The sequence below is a fragment of the Lucilia sericata genome, unplaced genomic scaffold, assembly GCF_015586225.1.
Source record: "Lucilia sericata isolate MDLA Ls3-8-SP2 unplaced genomic scaffold, ASM1558622v1 Contig001020F_arrow, whole genome shotgun sequence".
NCBI classification, from domain to species: domain Eukaryota; kingdom Metazoa; phylum Arthropoda; class Insecta; order Diptera; family Calliphoridae; genus Lucilia; species Lucilia sericata.
Window position 1 is genome coordinate 5187 of NW_023995002.1, and position 23379 is coordinate 28565.

General features: G+C 31.0%; 1 protein-coding gene across 1 annotated transcript in view; it reads left to right on the plus strand.

The window, feature by feature from the left end:
• The first annotated feature begins 272 nt into the window (after positions 1-272).
• LOC119609624 (bone morphogenetic protein receptor type-1B) overlaps positions 273-23379 on the plus strand; it is an 82930-nt gene continuing 59823 nt past the window's right edge. The window contains exon 1 of the mRNA XM_037964468.1: positions 273-3374. Coding sequence (XP_037820396.1) covers positions 3341-3374 — 34 coding nt within the window. The 5' untranslated portion in view covers positions 273-3340. The remainder of the gene's footprint in view (positions 3375-23379) is intronic.

The following is a 23379-nucleotide window of genomic DNA, read 5'->3' on the forward strand; positions in this document are numbered from 1 at the left end:
ATAAAAATACTTGCTCGTGCAAAATTTCATTTACAAATATTTACTTCACGTATTAAATTTGAAGAGTTTTAAATTTAAAAAATAAAAAACGTAATAAGTTTATTGATTTTAATAATTAACTAAAGAAGAAGGTCTTTAAGGGAGATGGATAATAAAAATATACTTAAAGAAATATTAAGCAAATAAAATCTGGAAATTTTAATCATTTTAAAAATATATATTGAGAGTTTTTGTGAATTTAAAAAAAAAAAATATTTAAAAATAGTTTAAACAATATTTTTTTGAAATTCTTTATCGTTTCATATTAATCCCTTGAAGATTTTTTAAACGCCTTATAATTTTAACACCTTCAATTATAACCTATACCACTATAGTGTGTAGGTTATTATGGGTTTGTGCTGATGTTTGTAACACCCACCTTAAAGTATACTCGAGTCGGACTAGAATCTCTTTCTGAGTCTATTAAGCTATGTCCGTCTGTCTGACCGTCCGTCCATCCGTCTGTATTTCCATGTAAACCTTGGCCGCACTCTACAGGTCGCAATTTTCAAGATAATTTGATGAAATTTGGCACAAACGAAGTTATAACAGTATCTAAAGAATACAAAATGGATTTTAAAGACACAAAAGTTTATAAAAGCTACAAAAGTATCTAAAATACAATAATATCTCAATGCTTTTAATAGTATCTAAAACATATAAAAGTATCATTGAATTGAAAAAAAGTAGTTTAAAGATAAAAATGAATCTTAAGGATACATTAAGTATGTTTAAGATATAAAAGTATCTAAAGCTTACAAAAATATCTTTACCAAACGAAATGTATCTCACTGCTTCAAATGGTAACTGAAATATGCAAAAGTATCTTTGAATTGCAAAAAGTATCTTAGAAATACACAGCTATATTAAGGATACAAAAAGTATCTTAAAGATATAAAAATATCTAAAACCTACAAAAGTATCTTTAACACACAAAAAGTATCTCACTGCTTAAAATAGAAACTGAAGCATGCAAAAGTATCTTTGAATTACAAAAAGTATCTTAGAAATACACAGCTATCTTAAGGATACTTAAAGTATCTTAAAGATGTTAAAATATCTAAAACCTACAAAAGTAACTTTAACACACAAAATGTATCTCACTGCTTCAAATAGTAACTGTAACATGCAAAAGTATCTTTGAATTGCAAAAAGTATCCTAAAGATACAAAAAGTATTTTAAACATACAAAAGTATCTTTAAACCACAAAAAGTATTGCACTGCTTCAAATAGTATCTGAAACTTAGAAAAGTAAGATTGAAATTCTAAAAATTTCTCTTAAAGATACAAAACTAACTTTAGGATAACAAAAGTATAAAAAACATACTAAAGTATCTTTAACAAAAAATGTATCTTCACGAACCTATATCTTCTTAAAGTATCTAAAACTTACAAAAGTATCTTTAAACCAGAAAAAGTATCTCACTGCTTTAAATAATAATTAAAATACGCAAAAGTATCTTTGAAATGCAAAAATTAATCTTAAAGATACAAAACTTTCAAAAAGATACAAAAAGTATCTAAAAAAACATTACAACAAATATAAAAACAAAAGTATCTTTTAACACACAACAAGTATCTAAAACATACAAAAGTATTTTAAAGACACAAAAAGTAGCTATAAACACACAAAAAGTATCTAAGTATCTTTAGATATTACAAAGTATCCTTAAGATGCTAAAGCATCTTAAAGATACTAAAAGTATCTAAAGCAACAAAACTATCTGAAAATAACTAAAGAAAACAAAAAAGTGCTTTATAAAAAAATTATTCTAAATTTTATTTTAGATTTTGAGAAAATTAAAAAAAAAAAATCCAATAAAAAACAATAAAAAATAATAAATAAAAATCTACAAATAACAGTGAAAACAAAAACAACAAATATTTTTATAATTACATGATCAATAAAACTGTAATTATCAGTGTAACAAGCAGTTTTGGTGAATAAATCATTTTTTTAAAAAAAGTGCAGTTTTACATGCTAAATTACAACAACAACAACAAAAGGAGATACACACACTCTTCATACTTAATTTAACTTGAAAAAAAAAAAAATTAAAAAAAACAAAGTGTTGGTCAACTATTTATTTGTTCTCAGTTGGTTAATGTGTTCCCCATGGATTAAATTTCACCTGATTTTTTTAAATCTGCTGTAGTACGTAATTTTTTTTTTTACTCCATTTTCGTTTGTCTCGTTCGTTCGTACGTATCGCCACCTTTCGTCTATAATTATACTCAAACGTGATCACGAGCCTCACACCAAAAAATATTAAACTACAGCAGCAGCAAAAAACCACAACAACAACAACAGCAACAAGTTTGCCAAAGTAACAACAATCACATCACTTCCATCTTAACAACAACGACAACAACAACAGCAAAAAAGCTGTGAACTTAAAATTTCAGCCTAAAAAACCTTAAGGAAAAGAAAAACAAAAGCAAAAACATTACAAAAAAACTTTTATCTCCAACAACAACAACAAAAACCAAGAAGAAGAGCTTTAGCAAACAACAAACACACATCAACAAGGATTAGTTTTCGTATCGTTTTTAAAAACGAGAAACCCTTCGTATAAACTTAAGTCTGTTGCTTATTATTACTTTTATGAACTTGAAAGGGAGCATGAATATAAAAACAACAACTACAACAACAAGCGGAGTAACAAAAAAAAACAATAACATTGACGCCATTGAGACCGAACGATCATCATCGTTTGTTTAGTCTTTACTTCGTTGTTTGAATGCATGAGTTTGTTGGTTAAATTTACCTTTAACAACAACAACAAGCACAACAGCTACATACTACAATAATAAATACAACATCATTATCTTCGTCATCATCATCATCCTTTTTATTTCACGAAATAAAAACAAAAATCCAGTTTTTAACTTCGTAAACAGTAAACATTGAATAATCAAGTGAAGACTCTGAGTGAATGCCTTGAATAATCGAGAGATAAAGAGAGAATCGTGCAATCAGTTTTTTTTTCGTCTTTAAACATATTTGTGCATTTCTTCTCTTTGTTAACGTTTTCACAACATTGGCAATAACAGAAAAATCTATACAAATCAAACGTCATTTGTTTGTCTACCTTAAAACAATAACAAAAAAACAAAAACAATGTACAATTTATAAACCTGGTCTATACAATACAAAAAAAAAAACATCTTCACAGTGTTACACACTCTCTCTCTCACTGATCGTTCATATACTCTTTATATAGCAGAGAGTTTTTCTTTAAGGAATAATTCCTTAGATTTTTTAAACAACAACTTTTACAGACTTCAAACTACGTAGACATGGCGCCGAAATCCAGAAAGAAGAAGGCAAATGGTAAATATATTATTTGTTTTTTTTTCTCTTTATTTCCTTTTTAATTTTTTTGTTTTGTTTTCTTTTGTATTTAATATTAATAATTTATTTTTAAGCTTGTTCTTACTCTGCTGCTTTATACTTAGTACATATACATATAAGTTAAGAGATTAAAAATGCAAAACTAGAGATTATGGTAAAGACTAGATTTCGATTTAGGCAAAAATACTTAGACAAGATTATTTTTTCCAGATATAGAAAGAAAAGTTGAAAATAGACTATCATTACATTGTAATTTATTTGTAGAAAAGTATTGCATTGTACTAACCAAGGGGCATTCCAATATCTAATCATTAAAATCTTCTTAGAAAGTTGCAAATATGCAAGTTTGATTACAAAGAGGTCCACAGACGACAAGAAGTTTACATAATGTTCATTTGCTAATTTACTGCATGAAATCTAACAGAACTTACCTAGAACAGAACTAGAAATGAACTAGAAATGAACTAGAACTGAACTAGAACTGAACTAGAACTGAATTAGAACTGGATTAGAACTGAACTAGAACTGAACTAGAACTGAACTAGAACTGAACTAGAACTGAACTAGAACTGAACTAGAACTGAACTAGAACTGAACTAGAACTGAACTAGAACTGAACTAGAACTGAACTAGAACTGAACTAGAACTGAACTAGAACTGAACTAGAACTGAACTAGAACTGAACTAGAACTCAACTAGAACTGAACTAGAACTGAACTAGAACTGAACTAGAACTGAACTAGAACTGAACTAGAACTGAACTAGAACTGAACTAGAACTGAACTAGAACTGAACTAGAACTGAACTAGAACTGAACTAGAACTGAACTAGAACTGAACTAGAACTGAACTAGAACTGAACTAGAACTGAACTAGAACTGAACTAGAACTGAACTAGAACTGAACTAGAACTGAACTAGAACTGAACTAGAACTGAACTAGAACTGAACTAGAACTGAACTAGAACTGAACTAGAACTGAACTAGAACTGAACTAGAACTGAACTAGAACTGAACTAGAACTGAACTAGAACTGAACTAGAACTGAACTAGAACTGAAGCTAGAACTGAACTAGAACTGAACTAGAACTGAACTAGAACTGAACTAGAACTGAACTAGAACTGAACTAGAACTGAACTAGAACTGAACTAGAACTGAACTAGAACTGAACTAGAACTGAACTAGAACTGAACTAGAACTGAACTAGAACTGAACTAGAACTGAACTAGAACTGAACTAGAACTGAACTAGAACTGAACTAGAACTGAACTAGAACTGAACTAGAACTGAACTAGAACTGAACTAGAACTGAACTAGAACTGAACTAGAACTGAACTAGAACTGAACTAGAACTGAACTAGAACTGAACTAGAACTGAACTAGAACTGAACTAGAACTGAACTAGAACTGAACTGAACTAGAACTGAACTAGAACTGAACTAGAACTGAACTAGAACTGAACTAGAACTGAACTAGAACTGAACTAGAACTGAACTAGAACTGAACTAGAACTGAACTAGAACTGAACTAGAACTGAACTAGAACTGAACTAGAACTGAACTAGAACTGAACTAGAACTGAACTAGAACTGAACTAGAACTGAACTAGAACTGAACTAGAACTGAACTAGAACTGAACTAGAACTGAACTAGAACTGAACTAGAACTGAACTAGAACTGAACTAGAACTGAACTAGAACTGAACTAGAACTGAACTAGAACTGAACTAGAACTAGAACTGAACTAGAATTGAACTAGAACTGAACTAGAACTGAGCTAGAACTGAACTAGAACTGAACTACAACTGAACAAGAACTGAACTAGACAAACAAGTCCACAAACTAGAGTAATTAAGTAGTTTTTAATTAAAAATATAGCTATTTTCACAGTGGAATCGGATAAATGAAATTACTCTAATATAAGAACATTTTCGCATTCATAACAAATAATCTTAAAATCAATTATATTATATGTAAGTTGTTTTCTCCTTCTCCTAAAATTTATGTTGTTTTATTCTCCTTGACATTTCTCAACTAAAAAGATAATGATCTTTAAAAAAACTCTTTCAAAACACTATTTTTTAACCCTCAACTTTGTGTTTCAAATAAATCTTAATTTTTGAACTTCTTGGAAATTGAATTAAATAACAAAAACAGCAATTTGTTTAAAAATCAATCTTCTGTGTTTCTGTTTTTTTTCTGCCATTTTTGCAAAATTGTTAAATTAAAATTGATTACGTCAGAAAACCATTTCAAGCAACACCTTTGTTTATGGAAATACAAAAAATAAAAAACAGATTTATAATTTTGTTTTACTAAGGCAGAAGTGCATCAGTTTGAAATAGAGGATTAATAAGGAACCTAAAGAAACCAGTTTGGAATTTTTCAAAAATAAAAAGTGTTTCTAATTTTGAATTATTGGGCTAATAAAACAATAACACCAGCAACAATATTATAACAAATGTCTGTTGGCCAAAAAGGTGTTTAAATTTTTGTGTAACCTTTATATGAAGACCAACACCATATTGAAACTAAAAGATACAAATACATATCGAGCGGATTTTGTTTAGAGCGTTTTTTTTTTCCACTTTTTGACTGTGACCGTTTATTGTTTTCAAAGACTGCCTGTGGCGAATTTTTTCTTTCAAATAGTTTTTGTTTTGGAGTTTCTTTAGATTTTTGTGTGTTTTTTTATCTTATTGTAGCAAATCGAAAGGTGTGTAGATTTCAAATTGGTTCAAATCATTTCTTTTTGAACAAGATAGAATGAATTTAGCCATTTTTTATTAGTAATTTTTAAAGTTAAAGGTGAGAGACATTCACACTAGGTAAATATTTTAAATAGATAAAATATTAAGGCAGAATTTTCCAAATATTTGCCCCACTCCTGGTACCTAAGATTTTTGCCAAGATTTTTCGGAATTAAAAATGATCTGAAATTATATTACCAGTTCTAACTCACTTAAAGTTCAGTTCCTATTCAGTTCTAGTTCAGTTCTATTTCAGTTCTAGTTCAGTTCTAGTTCAGTTCTAGTTCAATTCTAGTTCAGTTCTAGTTCTAGTTCAGTTCTAGTTCAGTTCTAGTTCAGTTCTAGTTCAGTTCTAGTTCAGTTCTAGTTCTGTTCTGTTCTAGTTCAGTTCTAGTTCAGTTCTAGTTCAGTTCTAGTTCAGTTCTAGTTCAGTTCTAGTTCAGTTCTAGTTCAGTTCTAGTTCAGTTCTAGTTCAGTTCTAGTTCAGTTCTAGTTCAGTTCTAGTTCAGTTCTAGTTCAGTTCTAGTTCAGTTCTAGTTCAGTTCTAGTTCAGTTCTAGTTCAGTTCTAGTTCAGTTCTAGTTCAGTTCTAGTTCAGTTCTAGTTCAGTTCTAGTTCAGTTCTAGTTCAGTTCTAGTTCAGTTCTAGTTCAGTTCTAGTTCAGTTCTAGTTCAGTTCTAGTTCAGTTCTAGTTCAGTTCTAGTTCAGTTCTAGTTCAGTTCTAGTTCAGTTCTAGTTAGTTCTAGATCAGTTCTAGTTCAGTTCTAGTTCAGTTCTAGTTCAGTTCTAGTTCAGTTCTAGTTCAGTTCTAGTTCAGTTCTAGTTCAGTTCTAGTTCAGTTCTAGTTCAGTTCTAGTTCAGTTCTAGTTCAGTTCTAGTTCAGTTCTAGTTCAGTTCTAGTTCAGTTCTAGTTCAGTTCTAGTTCAGTTCTAGTTCAGTTCTAGTTCAGTTCTAGTTCAGTTCTAGTTCAGTTCTAGTTCAGTTCTAGTTCAGTTCTAGTTCAGTTCTAGTTCAGTTCTAGTTCAGTTCTAGTTCAGTTCTAGTTCAGTTCTAGTTCAGTTCTAGTTCAGTTCTAGTTCAGTTCTAGTTCAGTTCTAGTTCAGTTCTAGTTCAGTTCTAGTTCAGTTCTAGTTCAGTTCTAGTTCAGTTCTAGCTCAGTTCTAGTTCAGTTCTAGTTCAGTTCTAGTTCAGTTCTAGTTCAGTTCTAGTTCTAGTTCAGTTCTAGTTCAGTTCTAGCTCAGTTCTAGTTCAGTTCTAGTTCAGTTCTAGTTCAGTTCTAGTTCAGTTCTAGTTCAGTTCTAGTTCAGTTCTACTTCAGTTCTAGTTCAGTTCTAGTTCAGTTCTAGTTCAGTTCTAGTTCAGTTCTAGTTCAGTTCTAGTTCAGTTCTAGTTCAGTTCTAGTTCAGTTCTAGTTCAGTTCTACTTCAGTTCTAGTTCAGTTCTAGTTCAGTTCTAGTTCAGTTCTAGTTCAGTTCTAGATCAGTTCTAGTTCAGTTTTAGATCCATTTTAGTTTATGGATATAATATCTTCCTAAACTTATTTTATATTGAAAAATCCCAATTCAAATTCACCTTGAATTTTTAAATTATAAAACATATTTCTATTTGATTTTTCTCTCCTTTGAAATTTCCTTTTCACAAAAAAATTCCCAGATAATCATCACAAATGTTTTCAGTAAAACATTTTACCTGTCTTTCACACAAAAATGTCAACAATTTCTATTAAAACAGCAACTGGGTTTTTAATTTTTTTTCTCCACACTAAACACAACATTTCTTAAACACATGTCTGCAATGATAAACATTTTTTGAAGTCTGAAAAAAAAAAAGAAATTTCCAATAATAAATACATGGTTTAAAAACGCACAGGATATAAAACATTATTTTTTGTGTTGAAATGACAGCTCCCAAGTACTACAATCACTACAATAACTGAGAAAAAAAACTCTTACTTATTTATAAATTCAAACTGAAGCAGAGACGACAGAGTCGGAGTCAGGGACAGACTTGAATCCCATATTGTATATCTTATAGTGTAGTAGGTATATGGATCTGTTGTAACAACATTCACTTACATTTATAACTATTGCTTTGTTTTTGTTGTTTTTTTTTTCTCCTCTTGTCATATGTAGAGAGATACAAAAATACTTTTTTACATGGTACTTTTTTTTGTAACTTGAGCTGCATACAAATCACTTTGTGGTTGAGAAACTAAAACAGAAAAAAAAATCCATAATGGATTTTTAATAAATCTTTTAGAAAAACATTATTTCCTTGGAATTAGTTTTAAAAATAATAATATTTTCGATTAATACTACTTATAAAAGTGCGGAAGAATACTATTCTTTAGTTTAAAGTGGAAATTTTGTTTTTAATTATGCATTTGTATTTGACACATTGTCAAGTGCATAGAGAAGTTTTTAAGAGGTAAAACATTCAAATATAATTATAGCAAACTAATGGAGTGGTTTTGAAGATAATTCTCTCTGTTCTATATTTAAAGGCTAAAGGGGTTATTCCCTTTATATTATCCAAAGTTTAGGTACTTTTTGAAAAATTCCTCTAATCCGTTTTTTATATTTCCCCTGTATTCATTTTGCTTTCATTGCTCGCTGTTTTAATAAGATTTTAATATTTTATATTTTTCTCGCTTTTTGCTTTTAAACAATAGCTGTATCGAATTTAATCGATTCTTTAAGCATATGAAATCAGCTGAATACAATCGTGTTTTTTTGTTTTCATTATTTTCTCATCTTACGCTTCAAATATATTTAAGTGTTTCTAATCGATTTTTTACAATTTAAATTATATTTATCATTCGAAAGATTTTTAGCTTTGATAAAATTAGAAATATCTAGAGAAAACAAAAAGACAGATATTTTATAAAAAATTATAGTTTCAATAATTTTTTCTATAATTTTTCTACAAAAAAAAAAAAAAACAAAAGTTTAGTTTTAGTTCAGTTTTAGTTCAGTTCTAGCTCCGTTCTAGTTCAGTTCTAGTTCAGTTCTAGTTCAGTTCTAGTACAGTTCTAGTTCAGTTCTAGTTACAGTCTAGTTCAGTTCTAGTTCAGTCTAGTTCAGTTCTAGTTCAGTTCAGTTCTAGTTCAGTTCTAGTTCAGTTCTAGTTCAGTTCTAGTTCATGTCTAGTTCATGTCTAGTTCAGTCCTAGTTCAGTTCTAGTTCAGGTTCTAGTTCAGTTCTAGTTCAGTTCTAGTTCAGTTCTAGTTCAGTTCTAGTTCAGTTCTAGTTCAGTTCTAGTTCAGTTCTAGTTCAGTTCTAGTTCAGTTCTAGTTCAGTTCTAGTTCAGTTCTAGTTCAGTTCTAGTTCAGTTCTAGTTCAGTTCTAGTTCAGTTCTAGTTTCAGTTCTAGTTCAGTTCTAGTTCAGTTCTAGTTCAGTTCTAGTTCAGTTTCTAGTTCAGTTCTAGTTCAGTTCTAGTTCAGTTCTAGTTCAGTTCTAGTTCAGTTCTAGTTCAGTTCTAGTTCAGTTCTAGTTCAGTTCTAGTTCAGTTCTAGTTCAGTTCTAGTTCAGTTCTAGTTCAGTTCTAGTTCAGTTCTAGTTCAGTTCTAGTTCAGTTCTAGTTCAGTTCTAGTTCAGTTCTAGTTCAGTTCTAGTTCAGTTCTAGTTCAGTTCTAGTTCAGTTCTAGTTCAGTTCTAGTTCAGTTCTAGTTCAGTTCTAGTTCAGTTCTAGTTCAGTTCTAGTTCTGTTCTAGTTGATAAAACATTACTGAAACTCTTCAAACATGATCACAAGTGTTTTTAAAGCTTAAGGGTTTTACCTCTTAAATGTAAAAAGTTCTATAAAGTTTGCCTAATAATCTTAAGTGACACCTGTCACTAATTTCGGAAACTTCTAAGTCTAGTCACTCGATCGAACTTAAAACTTTATCTTTAACCGACAAAAAAATTGCGACATTTTGTTATTATTATATATTTCATTGAAAAATGTTGTCACAGTTTATTTTAAAATACAAATTTGATTAAAAACAACAAACATCATAATAAAATAATAAAAATATTTTTATCAAGCAGCGAAATAAACAAAATTTTGAAAATTCTCTTTTTATATATAAAACAACAAAAATATTATTGATAATGAAACGAAAAACGCATATGCCTGTCAGTCAGTCACTGTTAGTAACTCAGAACCGCCAAGCCCTGCAATCTATATAACGCTTCACACAGCTGTCTGTCTGATTTTGTTTATATGTACCTACTCCGTAGAGTACGTTTTATTTATTGAACCCAACAAACATGGAGATTTAAATTCAAATTGCGAATGATTTGTAATTCAATGAACTTCTTAAATTAAATTTGTGATTATATGTGTAAAGCGATAGCTGTCATAGGATTAATTAACATGGATTTAAAAGTCAAAGCTTTAAGATTTTTTTCAAAACTATAGTTTAGGTTTTCTAACGTTTTTATATCAAACTTTTGATTTTTGTGTTTGTTGGGTAGTGTATTGTTGTTTTTTATTATTATTGTTTTACTTCCTTTGCCAAAGTAATCTTATCAATTTGTCAATAAAATTATTATTATTTTTTTGTTGGTCTTTTTTCTTTATTGGGTTTGAAATCAAACAAAAAGTGATACCAATATGTATTTTATTCATACTAATTTTTTCAAATTTAAATCATCGATCGGGATAAAAACCGGTAATGATAAAAAAATTGCAGGGGTCCGATTATGGAGTTGTCTATAATATCGAGCTTCAAGTTCTAGTTGAGTTCTAGTTCAGATGTAGTTCAGTTCTATTTCAGTTCTAGTTCAGTTCTAGTTCAGTTATATTTCAGTGCTATTTCAGTTCTAGTTCAGTTCTAGTTCAGTTCTAGTTCAGTTCTAGTTCAGTTCTAGTTCAGTTCTAGTTCAGTTCTAGTTCAGTTCTAGTTCAGTTCTAGTTCAGTTCTAGTTCAGTTCTAGTTCAGTTCTAGTTCAGTTCTAGTTCAGTTCTAGTTCAGTTCTAGTTCAGTTCTAGTTCAGTTCTAGTTCAGTTCTAGTTCAGTTCTAGTTCAGTTCTAGTTCAGTTCTAGTTCAGTTCTTGTTCAGTTCTAGTTCAGTTCTAGTTCAGTTCTAGTTCAGTTCTAGTTCAGTTCTAGTTCAGTTCTAGTTCAGTTCTAGTTCAGTTCTAGTTCAGTTCTAGTTCTAGTTCTAGTTCAGTTCTAGTTCAGTTCTAGTTCAGTTCTAGTTCAGTTCTAGTTCAGTTCTAGTTCAGTTCTAGTTCAGTTCTAGTTCAGTTCTAGTTCAGTTCTAGTTCAGTTCTAGTTCAGTTCTAGTTCAGTTCTAGTTCAGTTCTAGTTCAGTTCTAGTTCAGTTCTAGTTCAGTTCTAGTTCAGTTCTAGTTCAGTTCTAGTTCAGTTCTAGTTCAGTTCTAGTTCAGTTCTAGTTCAGTTCTAGTTCAGTTCTAGTTCAGTTCTAGTTCAGTTCTAGTTCAGTTCTAGTTCAGTTCTAGTTCAGTTCTATTTCTAGTTCAGTTCTAGTTCAGTTCTAGTTCAGTTCTAGTTCAGTTCTAGTTCAGTTCTAGTTCAGTTCTAGTTCAGTTCTAGTTCAGTTCTAGTTCAGTTCTAGTTCAGTTCTAGTTCAGTTCTAGTTCAGTTCTAGTTCAGTTCTAGTTCAGTTGTAGTTCAGATCTAGTTCAGTTCTAGTTCAGTTCTAGTTCAGTTCTAGTTCAGTTCTAGTTCAGTTCTAGTTCAGTTTTAGTTCAGTTCTAGGTCAGTTCTAGTTCAGTTCTAGTTCAGTTCTAGTTCAGTTCTAGTTCAGTTCTAGTTCAGTTCTAGTTCAGTTCTAGTTCAGTTCTAGTTCAGTTCTAGTTCAGTTCTAGTTCAGTTCTAGTTCAGTTCTAGTTCAGTTCTAGTTCAGTTCTAGTTCAGTTCTAGTTCAGTTCTAGTTCAGTTCTAGTTCAGTTCTAGTTCAGTTCTAGTTCAATTCTAGTTCAGTTCTAGTTCAGTTCTAGTTCTGGTTCAGTTCTAGTTCAGTTCTAGTTCAGTTCTAGTTCAGTTCTAGTTCAGTTCTAGTTCAGTTCTAGTTCAGTTCTAGTTCAGTTCTAGTTCAGTTCTAGTTCAGTTCTAGTTCAGTTCTAGTTCTAGTTCAGTTCTAGTTCAGTTCTAGTTCAGTTCTAGTTCAGTTCTAGTTCAGTTCTAGTTCAGTTCTAGTTCAGTTCTAGTTCAGTTCTAGTTCAGTTCTAGTTCAGTTCTAGTTCAGTTCTAGTTCAGTTCTAGTTCAGTTCTAGTTCAGTTCTAGTTCAGTTCTAGTTCAGTTCTAGTTCAGTTCTAGTTCAGTTCTAGTTCAGTTCTAGTTCAGTTCTAGTTCAGTTCTAGTTCAGTTCTAGTTCAGTTCTAGTTCAGTTCTAGTTCAGTTCTAGTTCAGTTCTAGTTCAGTTCTAGTTCAGTTGTAGTTTTACTTCCAGTTCAGTTCTAGTTCAGTTCAGTTGTAGTTTAGTTCTAGTTCAGTTCTAGTTCAGTTCTAGTTCAGTTCTCGATAGTCTATCAGAGGTTGGTCTAAAAAGTCTTCTACTGTAGAGTCGGCTATATAGCCTATAGCCGACTCATACCTATTAGCTATGAAAGACGATCACAGTTTTAAAGCTCTCATAGTTATACTATTTTTAATTAATGATTTTATTGTGAAAATACTACAAAACTTTTAAACATTTAGCGACTTCCCTTACCAACTAGTAATGGTTTTTTCTCGCTGTCATATTTTTTTCAACTTTCATTCCAGCAGTCAGTTCGTTGGACACGTTTTAATCATTAATTTAAAACATGTGTAAATGATATTTTTTATTATTTTCTTTACTTTTTTTTGCACAGAAGTTGGAAAAAATAATATGTTTTTCATTTTTATCAAATAAAATTTCTTTTGATCTTGATAAATTACGCTTTTAAAATATAGTTTCTTTTTTTTGTTAATAATATCGTTGTTCTGTTTTTTTTTTTTTGGTTGCTGTTGCTCTTTTGTGTTGAAACGTAATAAATTTAAATAAAATTTTAATTTATCATCTTTCGCCAAAAATTGCCAAATGTATAAATAAAAATTGGGCAAACAAATGAAAGAAAATGGCAAAAATTTTACTTAATTAATTGCAGCAGTTGTTGGATAGAGATACACAAGAAATATTATTCAAAGTTTTGGGGGTTGCTTAATTCAAAGAGTTTTTTTTTTAATTTTATGATTGCAATTATTAATAAATAAAATTTTAAAATAATTAGCTAGAATTAATTAAATTGCAATTTGTTTTGTTTTTATTGAAGATTTGCATACTTTTAGTTAAATGAAAAAATATTATTTATTTTAAATTATAAAATGTAATTACATTTTAAAACAAAAGTTATATATTTTATAGTTAAGTTTCATCATATTTTTATTTTCAAAAAATTATTAATTAAATTTTATTTATTTTCTCTCTTTTTAGGTAAGTCTGATAATAATTTTTGTATGAAATACAAGCTATTGTTTAACGTAAGTTTTTTTTCCAAAATTTTGAAACCATTAAAAGTTTGTTTAGCATATTTTTCATCAATAACATAAAGAATGACCTTTGACCTTTAAAAAAAAAAACTTTAGAACTACTATTACAAATCCCATCAAAGCTGTAATATCTTTTGAAAAAATAACTTTAGCAATAATTAAACCTTGTTCAGACACGTAATATTGTAATGACCTTTGACCTTTTTTGCTTGAATCTACATAATCTAAGCTCTGTTTATGTTCAGTTCTTGTTCTAGTTTAGTTCTAGTTCAGTTCTAGTTCAGTTTTAGTTCAGTTCTAGTTCAGTTCTAGTTCAGTTCTAGTTCAGTTCTAGTTCAGTTCTAGTTCAGTTTTTAGTTCAGTTCTAGTTCAGTTCTAGTTTTAGTTCAGTTTAGTTCAGTTCAAGTTCAGTTTAGTTCAGTTCTAGTTCAGTTCTAGTTCAGTTCTAGTTCAGTTCTAGTTCAGTTTAGTTCAGTTCTAGTTCAGTTCTAGTTCAGTTCTCGTCAGTTCTAGTTCAGTTCTAGTTCCGTTCTAGTTCAGTTCTAGTTCAGTTCTAGTCAGTTCTAGTTCAGTTCTAGGTTGCCTTTCAGTTCTAGTTCAGTTCTAGTTCAGTTCTAGTTCTAGTTCAGTTCTAGTTCAGTTCTAGTTAGGTTCTAGTTCAGTCTAGTTCAGTTCTAGTTCAGTTCTAGTTCAGTTCTAGTTCAGTTCTAGTTCAGTTCTAGTTCAGTTCTAGTTCAGTTCTGTTCTAGTTCAGTTCTAGTTCAGTTCTAGTTCAGTTCTAGTTCAGTTCTAGTTCAGTTCTAGTTCAGTTCTAGTTCAGTTCTAGTTCAGTTCTAGTTCAGTTCTAGTTCAGTTCTAGTTCAGTTCTAGTTCAGTTCTAGTTCAGTTCTAGTTCAGTTCTAGTTCAGTTCTAGTTCAGTTCTAGTTCAGTTCTAGTTCAGTTCTAGTTCAGTTCTAGTTCAGTTCTAGTTCAGTTCTAGTTCAGTTCTAGTTCAGTTCTAGTTCAGTTCTAGTTCAGTTCTAGTTCAGTTCTAGTTCAGTTCTAGTTCAGTTCTAGTTCAGTTCTAGTTCAGTTCTAGTTCAGTTCTAGTTCAGTTCTAGTTCAGTTCTAGTTCAGTTCTAGTTCAGTTCTAGTTCAGTTCTAGTTCAGTTCTAGTTCAGTTCTAGTTCAGTTCTAGTTCAGTTCTAGTTCAGTTCTAGTTCAGTTCTAGTTCAGTTCTAGTTCAGTTCTAGTTCAGTTCTAGTTCAGTTCTAGTTCAGTTCTAGTTCAGTTCTAGTTCAGTTCTAGTTCAGTTGTAGTTCAGTTCTAGTTCAGTTGTAGTTCAGTTCTAGTTCAGTTCTAGTTCTAGTTTAGTTCTAGTTTAGTTCTAGTTCAGTTCTAGTTCAGTTCTAGTTCAGTTCTAGTTCAGTTCTAGTTCACTTCTAGTTTAGTTCTAGTTCAGCTCTAGTTCAGTTTTAGTTTTTAAATTTTTTTTAAACAATTTAAAACTTTTTAAAATATTCCTTATTTAGTACTATTTTTTTACAACTTCAAGTATGTAATTGATATGTGTGTTTTGCTATTTTATTAATAAATAAAAAACATCATCATTCCTAAGCATTTTTTTCTCCTCATAAACACTATTAAGCAAATAATAATGGCTGATGTTTACATTAAAAATCATTACATAAATTGAAAAGTGTGCCACAAACCGGCAAAAAATTGAAAAACAAAACTATTTGTATCTATAAATATGAAAAAATACTCAAAAGATAGATAGATACTCCTATAAGTCTTAGTAAAGTGTATAGAGATTTTTTCTCCCGTTTTTTTATGAGTTTGTTGTCTTTGCTATTTTATGGTTATTATTACCATATTTATGCTACTTTACTTAGTTTATTTTTTTATTATTATTTTAAAACTTAAGTCAAATGGGTTTTTTTTTCAAGATTTCTGTTTCTGTTTTTTAGCAATTAAAATAAACTATACATAAGTATTAGCAAGACAGTCGAATATTTAGATGTTTGCTAAGAGTCTACTGTTATAAAGTCACTTATAGAGCGAGCGCCTTATTTATACAGACAGATATTATTATGATCCTACAATTGTTTGTTAAATTTTATACAATAATTGTGCAGAAATTTTCTATATGTATGGATGGATACACAATAAAAATTTGAAAATCATAAGTACTTGTACATATAGCTAAATAAGCAGTGTCTGGTGTATGTTTTACTGCCGGTTATTTGAGGAACCCGGTAGTTTTGGGTAATTAACTATTTTAGCATGTTTGTGACCTAGTTGTTAAAAAACAAATTAAGACTATAACTACTTTTCATCTAAAAAGGTTTCAAACAGTTACATTCTAGCTTCTTTGTTGACTTTAAAGAAGTAATTGACTACTTTATAAGTTACCTCTGATATGTTAAGTAATCAATTGTTTATATTGTCAATCGAATCGGTTTCTGTCTGTCTGTCCTATCTATCTGTGAGGTTTTTTAAAAGCTTGTAGAAAAGTATTTTGTTGATTTTTTTTATTTATTTATTATTCGCATATCATCATCGTCATCTTCATCATCATCAGTATTATTATTGTTATTGTTGTTGTTAGTTTTTTAAATGATCATGATCTTAGTAAAATAAACATTTATTTTTTGAATAAATAATAAGTGTATTCGCTTCATAGTTTTACATAAGCAAACACAAAAATTACTTCAGGGCCCCAGATTTCTCACATAAACACAAAATGAACTTTGACCCGCGTGGTTGAAAACAGATTTTAAAGTCGGGATTATAGAGTCGTACATACTAATGACTATAAAATCGTATGTATATTGTCTTTAGATTATGTTTTAGATCATACTCTAGTCTTTAGACTAGATCACGCACTAGCGTCTAGACTAGATCACACTCTAACCTATAGACTAGATCTCTCTAGACTTTAGACTAAATCAGACTCTACCCTATAGACTAGATCGTACTCTAGTCTATAGACTAGATCGTGGTCTATTCTCTAACCTATAGATTAGATCGTACTCTAGCCTATATACTAGATCATACTGTAACCTGTATAATAGTTCATACTGTAACCTGTAGACTATATCGTACTCTAGCTAATAGACTTAATCGTACTATAGCCAACAGACTATATCGTACTCTTGCCTATAGACTTAATCGTACTGTAACCTGTAGACTAGATCGTACTCCAGCCTATAGACGAGATCGTATACTAACATATAGACTAGACGTACTCTAGCCTATAGACTAGATCACACTCTAGTTTATAAACTAGATTGTACTCTAGCCTATAGAATATATCGTACTCTTGCCTATAGACTTAATCGTACTGTAACCTGTAGACTAGATCGTACTCTAGCCTATAGACTAGATCATACTCTAGCCTATAGATTTGATCACACTCTAGCCTATGACTTGATCACACTCTAGCCTATAGACTAGATCACACTCTAGTTTATAGACTAGATTGTACTCTGGCCTATAGACTAGATCGTACTCTAGTCTATAGACTAGATCGTACTCTAGCCTATAGACTAGATCGTACTCTTGCCTATAGATCACACTCTAGCCTATAGACTAGATCACACTCTAGCCTATAGCCTAGATCACGCTCTAGCCTATAGACTAGATCACACTCTAGCCTATAGACTAGATCGTACTCTAGCCTATAGACTAGATCGTACTCTAGCCTATAGACTAGATCGTACTCTAGCCTATAGACTAGATCGTACTCTAGCCTATAGACTAGATCGTACTCTGGCCTATAGACTAGATCGTACTCTAGCCTATAGAATAGATGGTACTCTAGCCTATAGTATAGATGGTACTCTAGATCGTACTAAAGCCTGTTGACTAGAACGTACTCTAGCCTACAGACTAGATCGTACTTTAGCCTATAGACTAGATCGTACTCTAGCCTTTAGACTAGATCGTACTCTCGCCTGTAGACTAGATTGTACTCTGGTCTATAGCCTATAGACTATTCTGGCCTATAGACAAGATCGTACTCCAGCCTATAGACTAGATAACACTCTAGCCTATAGACTAGATCACACTCTAGCCTATAGACTAGATCACACTCTAGCTTATAGATTGGATCACACTCTAGCCTATAGATTAGATCACGCTATAACCTATAGACTAGATCATGCTCTAGCATATAGACTATATCGTACTCTCGAATATAAACTAGATCATACTCTAGTCTATAGACTAGATCACATTCTAGGCTATAAATTTCTCAATTTGTAATAACTTTCAATGAACACCCCTACTATTCGTACATCCAATAGTATGTTAAAACGTTTATAAATTTATATGTCTCTTAACTTTAAATAAAAAATATATATACACACATCCATATATATGTATGTATATATCTCAGGGAATCAGCTTAAATATTGACAGCAATATATCAGAATACAAGATGCTGTTTCTGACTATTCGTCAGACAAAACGACAGTTTAAATATCAATTGTTGTCGTTGTCGCCGTAGTTTTCGTTGTCGTTACGCTATATACATGCTTATAGCTAAAAAAAAAACAAGCAGCGGATCTATGATCACAAAATGATAATTGTTTTTGATTGGTTTGAGTTTTGTTTTGTTGTTTTTTACAATTCAGTAGATACAACCAAATACAGACTACGTGCAGTAAATTGTATCGTAAATTAATATAAGTTAAATGTATAAGTTACAGTAAATAAATGTACATACGTAATTATTTATTGGAAAAAAATATAATCACAATGACGCCAAATAAAAATTCACGTTGTAGTTTTTTTTTTTTTTTTTTCTTATTTACAACAATAGTTTAAATATTTTATAGTTTAAAGGGAAATATTTCTTGATTTTTAAAATTTTGTTAAATTTTTTTTAAATAAATATTTTTTTTGGTTTTTTTATTGTCGCAAAACAAAACCTGTGATTTACAGCAACAGCTGCAAATTTGATTTTCCCCCTTTTTTTTGCTGCTTTCCAATATTTTTTTTTTTTTTTTTTGTTAATTTAATTTGACTTGTAAAATTTTTGTTTGTTTTTGCAGCAAGAAATTCTTGTTAAAATTATGCCCACAAAAAAAAGCACATCCAACATAAATTTGAAACAATGTATAAAAATGATGGCGCATTTTATTTAACAAACACCAGCATCTTCTTTAACACAATCTTAACCAACCTTGTCATTTTTTTTTAAAGATTTCTTTTCCATTCGAAAAATTTGTCCTTAAATCAGACAACAGCATCAGCAGCATTTATAAAAACAAAAAAGTGTTGTCGCGCCAGTTTTGTGACTTTCCTGCTGTTTGTTTTTTCAACTTAGTCCATTGTACTGCTGACATTGTCTGCTAAATCTAACGAGTCCAAAAATATGTTTTTTTTTTTCTAAATAACATTTATTTAATTATTATTAAAGTCAAATTATGCGGGTTTGTTTGTCTGAAATTTATAATCAGAAATATTTAGTTGTTTGTAGTTGAGCAAAAACAAATCGTTTAATTTCTCCTTTTTATTAAATACACTGAGAGAAAATCAAGGAAATTTATCACACAAAACTTTTCCCTCCTAGAACATCATTCAATGTATATACTACTACATATAGACAATAGACTAGATAGATCTCACTCTACTCTAGGCTATACACTAGATCACTCTCTACTCTATAGACTAGATTACACTCTTCTAAACTATAGTCTAAATCCCTCTGTAGTTTCTAGACAAGATCATATTTTAACCTATAAACTAGATCATACTCTACCCTAGTATATAGATAAGATCACAATAAACTAGTCAATAAACTAGATCACACTCACATCTAGTCAATAAACTAGATCACACTCTACCTTAGTATACAGACAAGATCGTATTCTAGTCATTAAACTAGATCATACTCTAGTTAATAAACTAATATACTTTAGTCTGCAGACTAGATCACAATCTACTCTAGTTCATAGATTAGAACACACTCTACTCTATTCCATAGACTAGATCTCTAGCTTATAGACCAGATCATACTCTAGAGTGCGGACTATTTCACACTCTAGGCAATACACTAGATCACACTCTAGCCTATAGACTAGATCACACTCTAGCCAATAGACTAGATCACACTCTAGCCTATAGACTAGATCACACTCTAGCCAATAGACTAGATCACACTCTAGCCAATAGACTAGATCACACTTTAGCTTATAGACTAGATCACACTCTAGCCAATAGACTAGATCACACTCTAGCCTATATACTAGATCACACTCTAGCCAATAAACTAGATCACACTCTAGCCAATAGACTAGATCACACTCTAGCCAATATACTAGATCACATTCTACGCAATACAATAGATCACACTCTAGCATATAGACTAGATCACACTCTAACCAATAGGCAAGATCACACTCTATCCTATCGACTATATCACACTCTAGCCAAAAGACTAGATCACACTCTAGCCAATAGACTAGATCACACTCTAGCTTATATACTAGATCACATTCTATCCAATAAACTAGACCACACTCCAGGCTATAAACTTGATCACACTCTAGCCTATAGACTAGATCACACTTTAACCTATAGACTAGATCGTACTCTATCCTATAGACTAGATCACACTCTAAAATTCTTATTGCGGAACTAGTGCCTACAAAGTCGCATATTATGATCACAAATATTTGCTAGTAATAACTTTAACTTTTCTATAAACTAGATTACACTCTACCCTAGTATATAGATAAGATTACACTCTAGTCGATAAACTAGATCACACTCTATCTTAATATATAGACCAGATCGCACTCTAGTCTTAAACTAGATCAGTGTTTGTTAAGTTATTGTTAAGGGCTTCTTAAATATCCTATAGATCGCTGCACCCGAAGTCTCCCTTATATACATATATATCAAAATCGTCTCTTTATTAAAAGATCTTTAAAAAATTATAATAAAAACTCAGTTTAATATAAATTTTCTTTAGAAATACAAACAGCATTTAATAAACGTCAACCAAAATGCACGTAACGAAACCCCCAGATCAGCAGGCAAAATGCGCAAAAAAAAAGGTGACCAACTTTAGCCCACATTTGATTACAATAACTTGTGTTATTGTTGTTTTTTTAAGCTCTTAAATAGCAACAACCATAAAAATATTGACAAAAACAAAAACACAGAGAATATAAAACGTGCCATAGATTTGATCTGATTTATATGTTTTAAGCCCAAGACAACAGAATAAATTTAAAGACAAAACAAACTGAACGAAATATATAAATATCAGGCAATCACTTAAAAAAATGTCACCTTTGAATTAAAATAAAGTTAAAGAAATAATGATAAATGTGTACGCTACATGGGGCAATAAGGCAGGAAGAGTTTCAAAGTTTGTAAAGATCGAATGATGGTGATCTATTCTATGGACTACAACACATTCTAGCCTATAGACTAGATCGTACTCTAGCCTATAGACTAGATCGTACTCTAGCCTATAGACTAGATCGTACTCTAGCCTATAGACTAGATCGTACTCTAGCCTATAGACTAGATCGTACTCTAGCCTATAGACTAGATCGTACTCTAGCCTATAGACTAGATCGTACTCTAGCCTATAGACTAGATCGTACTCTAGCCTATAGACTAGATCGTACTCTAGCCTATAGACTAGATCGTACTCTAGCCTATAGACTAGATCGTACTCTAGCCTATAGACTAGATCGTACTCTAGCCTATAGACTAGATCGTACTCTAGCCTATATACTAGATCATACTCTAGACTATAGACTAGATCGTACTCTATCCTGTAGACTAGATCGTACTCTAGCCTGTAGACTAGATCGTACTATAGCCTATAGACTAGACTGTACTCTAGTGTATAGACTAGATTGTAATCTAGCCTAAAGACTAGTCTATAGACTGGTCTATAGACCAGACCAGATTGTACTCTAGCCTATAGACCAGATTGCACTCTAGCCTATAGACTAGATTGCACTCTAGCCTATAGACTAGATTGTTATCTAGCCTATAGATTAGATCGTACTTTAGTCTATAGACTAGATCACACTATAGCCTATAGAATACATTTCACTCTAGCCTATAGACTATATCACACGCTAGCATATAGAGTAGATTGTACTCTAGCCTATAGACTAGATATTACTCTAGCCTATAGACTAGATCATACTCTAGCCTATAGACTAGATCACACTATAGCCTATAGACTACATCACACTATAGTCTATAGACTACATCTCACTCTAGCCTATAGACTACATCACACTCTAGCATATAGACTAGATCACACTCTAGCATATATACTAGATCATACTCTAGCCTATAGACTAGATCACACTCTTGCCTATAGACTAGATCACACTCTAGCCTATAGACTAGATCACACTGTTTTATGATCGTGCTGTGTTTATATCAAAAACCGATTAATGATTGTGCCCTAAAGTTATATTTGGTTGATATGATAGTGCCCATAGCTAATATAATGTAATATACCAATTCATATTGCGGAACTAGTGTCTACAAAGTCGCTTATTACGAACACAAATATTTGCTAGTAATAGCTTCAACTTTTCATTACCTCAAAATTTGAGTAATAGAGGCGTAAATATTGGTTCAAATTTACCAATACAATGACAAAGGGTAAAAAAAAACTCTGTACATTTATTATTTACAGTCATGCTGTATTAGGCGTTCATACAACAACAAAAACATACATACACTGACTATTTTTCGTCTAGGCAGTTTTAAAAACTGCTACAGTTTGTCATATTAAATTTTAAGGCAACAACTGCAGTTTTTTTCGCTATAAAAATAATAAAACACGTTTGATCTGTGTTCGGTTTATGAGTTCATTGCTTGTTCGTGACAAATCTGTTTTGCCTGGATATACAATTTTTTTCCTCTTCTTGTTTGTTATGCTGCTGCAGCTAGACTTGCTGTTGCTGCTGTTGACTGTTGTTAGTTGTTGCTTTAAAAGCTTATAATTTGCTTTTAAAGCCCATAAATAAACAAAAAAATAAACAAATGTATTTAGTGGAAATAGCTACTACTGTATCAATGTTTAAAATGAATTCATTTCAGTTTTTCTTTTGCATACGACAACAATTGCATACAAAATGTCACACATGTTGGAGTAACTCATGTTGTTGAGAAGCAAAAAGTGTTAAGTGTTATTTTTAATGTTAAATGAAATTAATAAAAACAAGTAAGAAAGTATAGTCGGGCGTGGCCGACCATATGATACCCTACACCAGTTATGAATATTAAATGTGATTTATTTTTCATAATAAAGCATTTATCTTCAATATTCCCTTGTTCCGATACATTTAAGCAATTTATGGATGAAAAACTAATTTTCTGAAAGAGGCTTTATATGGGGGCTAGGGGCAAATATGGACCAAGCCCGATAAAATTTTGTGAATATATTTGTATTTACATAATATTTTATTGTGCTGAATTTTATCGCGATATTTGTGTTTATAAGTTAATTTGGGACATTCAAGTAATTTTCTGAAGGGGACTTTGTATGGGAGCTAGGGTCAAATGGGGCCCGATCTTTATGAAATTTGGCAGGGTCATCAAGACTTCTATAAAACTTAGTTGTGCCGTATTTTATCGATATATCTGTATATTTAACATAATTATGAGCTCAGAAGCCCTTTTCGGGGGGTTCTGTTCTATGGGGGCTAGGTGAAATAATGGACCGATTTTAACCATTTTCAATAGGCTTCGTCCTTGGGTCAAATAAAACGTGCGTGCCAAATTTCATCCAATTA